At 32.6% G+C, this 13819-nt stretch overlaps 1 protein-coding gene across 6 annotated transcripts in view; it reads left to right on the forward strand.

Moving 5' to 3' along the window:
- Positions 1-13819, forward strand: part of USP25 (ubiquitin specific peptidase 25) — a 137247-nt gene that overhangs the window by 53043 nt on the left and 70385 nt on the right. For 5 of the 6 annotated variants that reach the window (XM_025450072.3, XM_035709188.2, XM_025450073.3 and 2 more), the window contains exon 6: positions 6715-6801. In XM_025450072.3, the coding sequence (XP_025305857.1) occupies positions 6715-6801 (87 nt within the window). Of the gene's footprint in view, positions 1-56; positions 81-6714; positions 6802-13819 lie in introns of those variants that run through there. The other variant, XM_049104774.1, reaches the window with a different exon arrangement.

A 13819-nucleotide genomic window follows, 5' to 3' on the forward strand; every position in this document is an offset into this window, starting at 1 on the left:
CAATATTTTGAGAGAAAAGGGAAACAATATCAGAAAGGGACTATAATTTAGGAGAAGATAGTACAGAAGATTATTTCCTGGTATGACTAATTATGACTGATTTGAACGCTAAACATTTATTTTTATGTGAAAAGTGAATACAATTAAATAATCTTTTGGATGGTAGCAATATTAGCAATAATACCCTGTTGGGCATTAATACCTCATCTAGTCAGGAGTATTTTTATCCTGGAACTTATACCTATAAAGGACTAATGGGGTCTGCTTTTTCTCCACTAGGATATCAGTGAATGAGGTAGCTACTTAAAATAGACTCTTCTCTTGCTATTTTGGGATATAATTCATGGATTCTCATGATGATCCTTGGCACCTTTCCCATTTGGATGCTGTTGAGATGCCCAGAAGTAAGGTGTTCATACTTCTGAGTTGCCTTGTACAGCTCCAATTTACTTCTGTTGTGGATCTCCTGGTGCTTGTTAATAAATTTTAAAGCTCTATTTCAGACTCAAAAACGTTGTGAATTGGAAGATAGAGGATATTGGTCACCTTACTCATAAATCATGTAACTCCAGATTGACTAAAATACAAGCATCCTCAAGGCAGAGAATATATCTTCTAGGTTATTGTTTTATACCAGTATATAGTACAGTGTTTGACACATTGGTGGAGGCCTTTAAGTAATTACTACATAGGTAAATGAATGAACCAAAAAGGGGCATATGTTATTTATGGTTGAATTAAAGACTTCAGGATGCTTCTATCACCCTAATGATGAATGGGATTGAGAAGATACTACAAGTTTTCAAAAAATGCTAAGATATCATTTAACATGTTTATTCATATCAGTTGCTCTTAAATCTCTAATTTTCATCAAAGAATTTAAGGTACCTAGTTCAAAGAGAAAATAAAAAATTCCATAGCAATAGAAGGCTTATAATGAAAAAAGGCAGTAATCTGCCCCAAACCTCCCTGTCCATAGTCTTGTTCCTTAAAGTAACTACAACCTGCTCTAGCTGTTTTTCCTTTTATCTTCATTTTTCTAAATGACATGCCTTTCTGCTGAGATAAATGGAAATTTAGCCGTCTCATTTCATATACTAGAATTGCCTTTCCTTTCATTGCCAGCATAGTTATATCATAAATTTAAAATAATCTGTAGTTAGTGTTTACATTTTCTGTGACTTTGTGAACATTACAGTGATTTACTGGGAATAGCCCTTTGTAATCCTTTTTTTTTCCTGGAGTTTTCAGGTCCCACTTTTTTTCTTTCTATTTTCTATATACTTAAAGTTTTCTAAATACTGTAGTATCTTTGATATAGTCTTACTAATAATATGTTCTGTGTGCATGAACATATTACCTCTGTTCCTTCCTTCCCTCCACCCTTCTTTCCCCTTTCCCACAGAAGGTTTCTCTGTCTCAAGTCCAAACTGGATTTCTATTCTTTGTGTTTAAAGCCTGAGTGCTGGCTTTCCAAAGCAGACCTATGAGAAAAGAGATTGTGGGAGGGTTGATTGGGGATCACTTTGCATGGTTTTTACTTAATCCTCCTATTTGTAGCCCTGAATTTCATTCCTTTCAAAATTATGACTGATTCTTCTGAATTTGAATTCGTTTATTTCAATTATATCCAAAGACTAAATTTCCTATATCCCACAGGAGGAGGTGCTAAGTTGTCTGACTCTTCTGTATCTGGGAAGGACATAGGGATTTAATTGCTCTGTATATAGATTTTTATCTTTTAATCATGCTGTTTCCAGTCCCTACTTTACCTTGAACTTTAGTGATACTTTCCTTTTTTTTTTTTTTAATCCACCAAGGAAAATTGATCTTGCTTCTCAGTATCTTCATTATAGACAGTTTATATCCCTTTGCTCTCTTGTCATCATTCTTTCTTTTCCACAAATTATTTGAAATCTCATCTCTCATAACTTTCTGTTATTAGCAAGAGTTTAGCCAAATTCCATTCTGTTAAGTGCTCTTCAAAATAGACCTTTTAGCTTTGGATTGAATGAAAAGGTGCTTGTTTTCAGGGTACATCAATCACAAACACAATATAGGTGGTAGTGACAATTACCTTTTACCACCTTTTTTGAAGAAATATGTTGATCAATACTGTTACGACTGTGATTGAGGATACAATGTTATGACTTAAAAGTATTAATTCCATGATTTATTGTAGTGGTCACAAGTTCCACTTTGGGTAATAGCTTATTAGGTTGTTTTAGACCATATACCTAGTCGTATTTTGCTGGAACCCAACCCAGCCAAAACAACAACAACAGCAAATCAACTTTTGAAGACTATGTCACATAACACGAAAGCAGTGTGAGATTTTGAGGCTAAGCTCCGTGAGAACGTGATTTTCAGAATAAGCTTCATATATTGGGCTGACTTTATCCTTGAGGCAGTTCATATATTGGGCTATTGAGTGTTTGGGAAGGTAATCAATGCTTTGTACAGACTTGGAGCAGACCTTGGACTTTCATTAAGTTCTAGAGGACTAGAACCTTGGATTAATGAGAACTTAAAATAGACCAGTCTTCATAGTTTTTGAATCCCAGCTTCATCTCAGAATTGTTTGGGGTAAGTTGATCTGGGATTACAAACAGCCCCAGTTTTGCCACCTCACAGAAGGAAGTGTAAATTCCATTAAAAGGTAATATTATCTGGAACATAGAATTTTCTCCACTTTCACATAAAAATAAATATTTAGTGCTCAAATCAGTCATAATTAGTCATACCAGGAAAGAATATGTGTCCAAAAATTAAGATAAAATAACTAGCAATATGAAACCTGAGAATTGGATTGGATAACTTAATATGGTCAAGGAATTAAAAGATTGAGAATTTCAGTAGAAAAGTAAACTATAAAAAAAGCAAAATAGAAATTTTAATACTGAAAAATATAATAAAGTTAAATCAAAGAATGACTTTAGTAGTATATTTGACATAGCTGAAGAGAGAATTAGTCAACTGGATAATTGGTCTGATGAACATTTTCAGACTAAAGCTGTGAAATACAGATTAGAGCATATTAGAAATATTTGGGGCATGGTGGATAGTGCTAACATAGTGTTATGTTAGAGTATAAAGGGAATAGGGCAGAAAAAAAAATTGAAGAGATGACTGAGAATATTCCGAATTTGATAAACGAGATCAAGCCACAGACTCTAGAAGCAGTAGGAATCAAGTAGCATAAATATTAATAATACTGTGTCAAGGAAGGCACATCATCATAAAATGGAAAAATAAAACTATAGACAGAGAAAATCCTAAAAGTAATAACTAGGTGGAAAAGATGTATAGACATATCTTGGAGATATATGGAGTTCGTTCCATATCATCACAATAAAGTGAATATCTTAACAAAATGAGGCAAATGAATTTTTTGGCTTCTCAGTGCATATAAAAGTTATGTTTACATTATTTTGTAGCCTATTTAGTATACAGTAGCCTTACTACTTAAAAAAAAAAGTATGTACTTTAAATAATTTATTGCTGAAAATGCTAATTTTTATCTGAGTTTTCAGTGAGTCATAATCTTTTTGGTGTTGGAAGATCCTGTTTCAATATTGACAGCTACTGACTGACTAGGGTGGTGGTTGCTAAAGGTTAAGGTGGCTGTGGCAATTTCTTAAAGACACCAGTGAAGTTTCAATTGAATCTTCCTTTCACTTGAACACTTAGAGGGCATTGAAGGGTTATTAATTGGCCTAATTTCAGTATTGTTATGCCCCAAGAAATAGAGAGGCCTGAGGAGAGGAAGAGAGATAGAGGAATGGCTAGTTGGTGCAGTAATCAGAACACATACACTTATCAATTAAGTTTGAAATCTTTTTGGGAATGATTTGTGGAGCCCCAAAACAATTGCATTAGTAATATCAAAGATCACTGTTCATTGATCACCATTACAAATACGATAATAGTGACAAAGTTTAAAATATTGCAAGAATTACCAAAATGTGACACAGAGACCCAAAATGAATAAATGCAATTGGAAAAATGGTGCTGGTTGACTTGCTTGATACAGGGTTGCTATAAAACCTTTAATTATGAAAACACTGTATCTACAAAACACATTAAAGTGAAGCACAATAAAACAAGGTATGCCTGTATCACCTCTATAGAGAAGCAAAATTAAGACCAACAGCTGACTTCTCAATAGAAATGCTGTCATTAAAATAGTAGGAAAAAAATAACTGGCTATCTAGCATTCTATAACCAGCAAACATCTTCCAAAAATGAAGAAAAACGACTTTTACTATAACAGAAGCTGAAATAATCTGTCACCAGCAGACCCACACAAGAAGAAATTCTAACTGTTCAGAAGAGTATTCAGGAAGAAGGAAAATTATCCTTGGTGGGAACTGAGAGCAAAGAAGGGGGATTGGGATTATCCCATTTTGTCCTTATTCTCTTTCCTATTTAAATTTCTCATAAAAACAGTCCATACTTTGTTGCCTTTATATCCCATTTATTCAGTACTCATTGCTTGCTGTTCTTCTTCTACCATTCTGCTTGAAAGATGACTTCCCAATTGCCAAATCCAAAGGTTATTTTTCTGCCCTTTATTGGATTTGGCAACATTTAAGAGTATAGATGGCCTCCAATATATTGTGATTCATTTTATGATTTTTTGACTCATGATGGTGTGTAAGTAATATGCATTCAGTAGAAACTGTACTTTGAATTTTGATCATTTCCTGGGCTACCAATACACAGTACAGTATTCTCTTGTAATGCTGGCTCCTACTCAGGCATGTGATATGAGGTTAACTGATAGACTTATGATCATTTTGTACCCATACAACCATTCTGTTTTTCACTTTCAGTATAGTAGTTAATAAATTACATGAGATATTCAACACTTTTGTTATAAAATAGGCTTTGTATTAGATCATTTTGCCCACCTGCACACTAAAAAGTGTTCAAAGCACTTTTGAGGTAGGCTAAGCTAAGCTATGATGTTTGGTAGATTAGGTGTATAATAAAATGAATTTTCAACTTAATGATATTTTAAACTTATGATGGGTTTGTCTCATTGCATACCAAGGAGATCTGTATTGCTAATCTTGTCCTTTTTGAAATTTGCCATTGATTCTTTGATGTACTTCAGAGTTTTTTGTGGTATTTTATATCTTTGTTGAAAAGCTTTTGGCATAGGTATTTTTTGAAGTTCCACAATTACTCTAATACACAGCAATATTTGAAAGCTCATGTTTCGGGCAGCCCAAGTGGCTCAGCGGCTTAGCGCCTCCTTCAGCTCCAGGGCCTGATCCTGGAGACCTTGCGTGGAACCTGCTTCTCCTTCTGCCTGTGTCTCTGCCTCTCTCTCTCTCTCTCTCTCTCTCTCTCTCATAAATAAATAAATAAATAAATAAATAAATAAATAAATAAATAAATATTTTTAAAAAGCTCATGTTTCTCTATTCCTTTTTATTTTTGATTACGTACTCTTCACTTTCCATACTATTCTTACTTTGTCAGAAACTTGAGATATTTGTTCTCTGCTGCCTTTCTTGTGTCTGCATGTAGTGGGTTCTCCACAAATATTTGTTAAATGACTGAATAAATGAATTATCTCATGTGTTCATATTGTTTAATTAAATATTTTCAGATTATAAGATAACCAAAATATTTTCCTGCAGTTTCTGTTACCTGCTTTTATGATTTTTCCTTTCATATTTAGGTTTTTAAACCACATATCTGTATATGTAAATCTGACTCCCATTTCTTTGTATATAGTGGGCCATTTTTCCCAACACTCAGCTCCTAAATAAAACCTTGTTTTTTCATTAATTTGTGGTGCTACTTTTATCTTCTATCAGGTTGGCTTACACAGCTTTACTAGGACCTCTACATTATTGCCTCCTGTACAGTGATTTTCAAGGTTTATAAACTATGACTCCCAGAAGGGAATACTTTTTCTGTTGTAGAACACTTAATACATCTATGTATATGTATAATATGTACAATGAAAATTTTGCAAACAGTACCCTGTGGTGCATTTACTATGTATAATGTGCTTTAATATTTTCAATTGTATTTTATTTTGTTTTTTTAAATAAATATTCACCATGATGTCAATGTGTTACAAGCTCCAAACTTCCTAGAACTTAAAAAACAGTTCTAGGAAGCCTTTCCATGGGCATCTTTCATATGTTCTTATACTCTATGAGATCAATATTACTATGTTGGAATGTTTCTATTGTTATAATATGTGTCCTTTCTAGACTGTGTGTCTCCTTGAGCATAGAGATAATATGTAATTTCTTTCTGTCTCTGTCACTTAGTAATGGGCCCATAAATTTATTTGTGCTATATTTTTGTAGAATTGACATCTCAAGATAACTTAGTGAACATATCTAAAAACTTCTAGACTTTGCATTTGTGTACCTTTTATTTTGAGGAAACTGCTTATTAAACCCCAAAGAAAGACTGCCTTTAATAATATATATAGTAGGTTTTTTAAATTGTCCACATGTAATTTTCTGCCTTCCGGTACAATAAGTATTGTTAATGATCAAGAATAATGTGTCAGTATATAAGAAATTTTACATTTTCTCCAGGAGAAAATAGTCTTGTGCTAGTGGCAACAATCCTATGTATAAGTAGTATAGTCCCAAATAAATCTCTGAGACCAGTCATATTTTTATAGTTCTGTTAATAGAATCTTCCCTTAGGTTATCTGAAATTGTTGTTCTTTTTCAGTCATTATTCAATCTTTTGGAATTTAGAAGATTAGTTCTGAATTACAAGCCTCCATCAAATGCTCAAGATTTACCCCGAAATCAAAAGGTAAAATGAAAGATTTTTAAGCAAAGTAAATGTATTTGTGTGTATGTGTGTGTGATCCTATTCTTTTATCTGTGCTTAGTTTGGGGGCCATTTGTCTTATCAAATCTGAAACCATTAAATTTGAATATCAACCCATTAATCTTAGTTACTACAGTAACTTTCTATTCTTCATCAATAGATTATAAACACGAAGGTTTCTTCACACGGTTGTCAGGAATATGCCAATTTTTTGTGTGACTTTAGTAATTTGTTTTTTTTCTTTTTGGACTGTCAAATTTCAGTTAACTTTATAGGTTTCAATTTGTAATTCAAGATCTTTCTTCAGTTGCCTCCTGAAAAATTGTGTGGAAATAGAAATTTTTTTCAACTGTTTGTGTAGATGAGCCTTTTATTTATTTATTTATATTTATTTATTTATTTATTTATTTATTTATTTATTTATTTATTTATTTATTAGATGAGCCTTTTAAAAGGCTGGCTGTCTTTGCAGTGCAAATCTATAACTTCTCTATTTTGTAAGTTAATACTGTTAGGCAATATAATGTGACAGTGCACAGATAATCAGGGCTAGATTGCCTGCGTGTTTTGGCTTGAACCTCGTTTCCTTATTTGAAAGGTATAAATAATAATAGTCATTATTTTATAGAGTTGTGAGATTTAAATGAGATAAAACGTACAAAGGGCTTTGAAGTGCCTAGTACATAGTAAGTACCTCAGATGTTAGTTACTCTACTTTTACTAGCTTTTCAAAAATAGGACTGACCGATGCAGAAATTTATACTTAGTGGAAAAATTAGTTATGTTGATGATGTGCATGAATGTTAGGGCTTTAGGGATCTTGTCATAAAGAAATTGTAGCCCTAAGGGGACTGGTTGCGCAAAGAAATTAAAGTTTTAAGTTTCAGTAAAGTGTTGAATTTTGTGTGACTTATTGATAATATAAATGATTCATAATTGAATCTTTCTTTTTTTTTTTAGTGTGTAATTTGAAAAGGACTTGTTTGCAACATGAAACATTTATAATACAAACGAGTGGGAATGTAACAATTTATAGCTGGCTTTTCAGGCTGTAATCTTTGAGCTATAAAGTATCAGGCTGGTAACAAGCCATTTTCAAAAAGGAACCAAGATCACCTGCAGACCTCCAGAAAAATTCAGCAAAACCCCTTCACTCATTACAGTTTTTCCACGAAATTTTTTGGACTGTTGCTTCCGTTTATAGCAACTTTTTAATAATCACAGTTCTGTCTTCTGATATCTCAGTTGAAGTAGATTTATAATTTACATGACATTATTTGGAAATATTGCTACCAATTAGATATTTATATGTTCTTCAAAATGTTAATTAAGACCAAGTCAATTTTATAATCCTTTTTAAAACATCAATAGTGATATCCATGCCTATATAACAGAGCTAGTTTTAAGATGTTCAGTTGAGTACTAGGGAAATATATAAATCCAATCTTTAGCACCTTTCTAGGGAAATTTGTTTTCTTGCAATGGAAGGAGCAGCATGTCCAGAGAGACCTTTAGGTTAAGGAATTAAAAGGATCTCTACTTCCATTCTGAAAAGGATGCTTATTTAGAAGAATTCTGTACATTTTTATTAAAAAAAAAAAAAAAAAAAAAAAGGTTCCACAGGGCACCTAGGTGGCTCAGTGGTTAAGTGTCTTGTCTTTGGTTCAGGTCATGATCCTGGGGTCCTAGAATAAGAATAAATAAATAAAATGTTAAAAAAAAAAAAGAGAAGGTTCCACAAATGAGGTTATTCTTTAATCTAGTGTGATGACATCCATACATACTATAACTTGACACTTCTGAAGCAAACCTGTGGGACTTAGAGATAGTTATCAGCCACTGATTGATGCTACATTCAACTGAGGTGATAAAAGGCATATATATATTTAAGATATTATTTATTCATGAGAGACACACAGAAAGAGAGGCAGAGACATAGGCAGAGGGAGAAGCAGTTTCCATGCAGGGAGCCCAACGCAGGACTTGATCCTGGGACCCCAGGATCACACCCTGAGCTGAAGGCAGGTGCTAAACTGCTGAGCCGCCCAGGGATCCCCAAGGCATATGTTTTTAAAAGCGTATCAGTGTGACTTCTTGCTGTTATTTTTTAATAATGAACAGGATTTTTTTAGGATATTTTTTATCATCAGGTAAACCAGTCATAAATATATACATATTGAGTGAGAGAAAGAGATGGAGTTTTTGAAATCAGTTTCTATTTTAGGTAGACTTGGCTATTGCTTCTAGAGGTTGAAACTGGTTTTATACAAATATTTGTAGGGTTTTTGTTTTGTTTTGTTTTGTTTTAAGATTTTATTTATTTATTCATGAGAGAGAGAGAGAGAGAGAAAGAGGCAGAGACATAGGCAGAGGGAGAAGCAGGCTCCATGCTGGGAGCCCGACATGGGACTCAATCCTGGGACTCCAGGATCACGCCCTGGGCCAAAGGTGGAGCTAAACCACTGAACCACCTGGGCTGCCCTATACAAATATTTGTAATGTTTATAGTTTTAACGACTGGGAGAATTGTGAGGTTACTAAAAATTTAAAGATGGATTCTCACTGTAAACTATTCCTCCTCACTCCTACACATAGAGTCTTTTGGCTTACAAAGTCACAAACTGATAAGAAAACATGTTAAATGTTGAGAAAACAAAGATGCATAAGTTCATAATAAAGGTAAGCTCCAGATAAATAACTAAAACTTTACTACTCATAAAGTTATATTAATTAAAGTCTTGATTTAAAGGCAAATATTTCCAAATAAACAATATTTCCACACCTTCCACTACTCAGAGCTGAGAAACATATGAACAGGAGAATAGTTGAATACTACTGGACAAATACCTGAAGGAATTTTGAATTTTACAAATAACAGAGGCATTCTGGAATTTCTGTCTTTAGGTATGAATAAAGTAACAAGATTGAATTTATAAGTTTCAGTAAATCTTAAAGGATTCAAAGCATACAAAGTGTTTTCTGGCTACAGTGGAAGTAAGATGGAATTTGACAACAGATTTAGAAAATCCCCCTGATAGTGGACATTCCAAAATTAGAGGATGCAACCAAAGCAGTGGTTAGTGAAAAATATTTAATAGAACCAAAAGCTGCTTCCAAAGATCAGTAAAATTATTGAATTTCTAGGTAGATTGAGCAAGAAGAAAGAGGGAAGAAACAAATCAGTATAAAGAATGAAAAAGATGGATATCACTACATATTATCTAGACAATAAAAGAGAATAGTGGAATATTATAAATAGACAATATCCTTATATTACATTTAAAAATTGAATTTTTAGTTAAGAATTTAGTCACCAAAAAAATTCAGTGAAGTAGTTTACTGGTGAATTATATCAAACATCTAAGGAAGAAATAATACCACTTCTATATATATTTTTCCAGAAAACGGAAGAAGATGTAGAACTTACCCAATTCATTCTATGAGCCCAGCATTACCCTGAAACCAAAATAGAAAGAGATATTTTAAGAAAAGAAAACTAAAGACCAATATTCCTCATGAATATAGAAGCAAAAAGTTGTGACAGATTTTTGGCAAATTGACTCCTGAAATATCAATTAGGGGATGCTACTTCATTGGCAACTGGGTTTATTTAGAACTTCAAGATTGGTTTAGTGTTCAAAAATCAATGTCATTCACCACATTAATAGACTACAGAAGAAAATATGATCATCTAAGTAGATAAAGAACAGCAATTTGACTAAAGCTAATGTGTCTAAAATCTCACAGAAACTAGAAATTGAAGGAAGCTTTCTTATCCTGATAAAGATTGTTTATGAAAAGTCTACAACTAATAAAATACTTAATAGTGAAAGATTGAATTTTTTACCCCAAAGATCAGGAATAAGCAAGGACATCATCCCTCACCACTTCTGCTGAACAGTAGACTGGAGTTCTTAACCAGTGCTATAAAGGAGGAAAAAGAAGTAAACATGAACATTGGAAAGGGAAGAAAAAAAGCTTTTTTTTTTTTTTTTTGGTATATATGACTTAATTGTCTATGTGGAAGATCCTAAATATTAAGTAAGAAAGCAAATAAATAAATGATGCTAGAACCAAGAAATGAATTCAACAAGATTACATGATAAGAGAAGAACATGCAAAAATCAGTTGCATTTCTGAATATTAACAACACACATTGGGAAATTTAAATTAAAAATATATACAGTAGCATAAAATGTGGACTATTAGGGGTAAAGTTTTATGGAAAACCACAATATATTGCTGAATTTAAAGAAGTAGATATATTATGTTCAAGGATCAGAGGATACAATATTGTTATGGTATCAGTTATCTCCAATTTTAATCTATAGATTCAGTGCTATCTCAATCATAATCCTAGAAGGCTTTTTCATAGGAATTAACAAATTGATATAAAATTTATGTAGAATATCAAAGAATATAGGGTAGCTATAGTAATTTTGAAAAGAAAGGCAATGTTGGAGGTATCAACTCTCAGGCACTTTTATTGGTGAAAAATTAGTCCTATAGATAAATGGAACAGATAAGAGTCCAGAAATAGACCTATATATATAGGGTGAGTTGATTTTAATCAGAGTTGACAAAACAATTCAGTAGGCAAAGGAAAAATCTTTTAAAATAATGGTATCATAGGTAGATAATCCTTAGCCCTTACAGAGCATATTCATTTATTTTTCAAATATATGAAAAAATTAATAATGGATTATAGATCTAAAAAATTAAAAATGTAAAAATTCTTGGAGAAAGCATAGGAAGTTAAAAGATTTCTTAAATGGTACAAAACAAGGGCACAAATCATAGAAGAAAAATTGATTGGATTTCATCAAAATTAAAAACTTGCAATTTTTGAAAAATTTATACAAAATTAAAAGTTAGGTTACCACTAGGAGAAAATACTAGCAAAACATGTATCAGATAAAGGAATTATATCTAGAATATATACAGAACTTGCATAACTCAATAATAAAATAATCTATTACTGTATTGGAAAAAATATTTGAACAGATACTTCACCAAAGAAGGTATAAAACTGTAAATTAACTACATGGAAAAGTGCTGGACAGTATTAGTCATAGGAATATGCAGAGGAAAACTAGAGGTTAAACCACTGGAAGGACAGGTTAAAAATATATTCCATAGCAAATATAGAATGTGGACCTAGAACTGCCATTATGCTATTAGTGAGAATATAAAATAGTATAACACTTCTGCAAAAATAGTTTGGTTGTGTCTTAAAAACATCTACATACAACCTAGGTCCTCTCCAGGTTTTTACTTAAGATAAATGAAAACATAGATCTGCACAAAGACACTTTAATATCCACAGCATCTGGAATAGATCGCTTGATAAATAAGTTTGCAATATCCATACAGTGGAACACCACTGAGCAACAAAACAGAATGAATCGTTAATGCATTAACTATTAATGCACAATCATGTGGAGGAAGCTTAGAATAATTACTATTATTTTATTATTATTATTCTATTATCCTATTTTAAGAAACCAGACTAAAATGAGGACATAGGGTATGGTTTGATTTATATAACTTTCTAGAAAATACAAAGTGACCATGGTTGCTTTGGGAAGATCCTGGAAGGGGATAAGGGTTGAAGAAACTTGGGGAAATAATGGATAGTTAGATTATCTTTACTGTAGTGATGCTTCCATGGATGTGTATGTGTCTGAAGCTCATAAAATTGCATACTTTATAATCTACAGTATATTGTACATCAATTATACCTTAAGTCATTTTTAAAGAAGACAGCATGTGATTGTATTTTTGTAATTTAGACAGATACTAAATTTGGCTACATTTAACATCGATTACAATTTTGCCTTTTGAAATTCAAAAAGATTTTCTAGCCATGGAAATTGGCTGAGGGCAAAACTGTTTCATTGTATTATATACATATTAAATTACTTTTCCAATATGCTTCTCAGCAGAAATTCACTTATTTTTTAAAAGTGATTTATTTCATCCTTGGTACATAGAAAGGAATGTCTCAACTGCACTGATGTAGGTGTGGTGATGAAAGAAATTGATCTCAGGAAATTAGGGGTATTTTTGGAAATTATATTATGAATTGAAATTCTTTGTATTTATGTTTTTAACACCCAGTATTTATATAAGGCAATTGGGGGAGTGTAGGAAGTACAACAGAAAAATCATACATTAGTTTTCTTTCAATTAAAACTTTTACATTTAAACTTTATCGTTGATGATGGAATTTTTTTTTTTTTTAAGATTTATTTACTTATTTTAGAGCGTGAGTGTTGGGGGAAAGGCAGCATGAGGGGCAGAGAGAGGGAGAGAGAGGATCTTGAGCAAACTGCCTACTGAGCTTGGAGCCCTTTGCATGGCTTGATCCCAGGATCCTGAGATCATGCATGACCTGAGCCAAAACCAAGAGTTGGACACTTAACTGACTGAGCCACACAGGCATCCTGGTGATGGAATTTATTATACTTACATAAAATTCATGTTTCCATAAATTAATATTTTTATTCAGATCACTTTGTGATTGCTGTAGTGGTCTATCATTTTTGGATCAAATGACAAGTATTTGGAGTCAAATATTTTATTCCTTTACACCTATTTTTTGGGACTCCTTTTTTTAATACATTCTAGGAACAATTATTCTGTATTGATTATATTATTCTGGACAGCATCTATACACACATACAATACCCCTAAAGTTTTATGACTTTGAGAACACCAACCACATAGTCTTTCTTGGAAATTATTTTCTAATATTTAAATAGATATATAAGCTCTGTTAAAATTATTATTGCAAGAGCTAACTATAGTAGGAACTGCTTGTTACCATGAATTATTTCACTGAGGTATGTGAATCACATTCTTTAAACAAATTTTTTCTTCTTGTATTAAAATAAATTGGGGGATCCCTGGGTGGCGCAGCGGTTTAGTGCCTGCCTTTGGCCCAGGGCGCGATCCTGGAGACCCGGGATTGAATCCCACGTCAGGCTCCCGGTGCATG

The sequence above is a fragment of the Canis lupus genome, chromosome 31, assembly GCF_003254725.2.
Source record: "Canis lupus dingo isolate Sandy chromosome 31, ASM325472v2, whole genome shotgun sequence".
Lineage (NCBI taxonomy): Eukaryota > Metazoa > Chordata > Mammalia > Carnivora > Canidae > Canis > Canis lupus.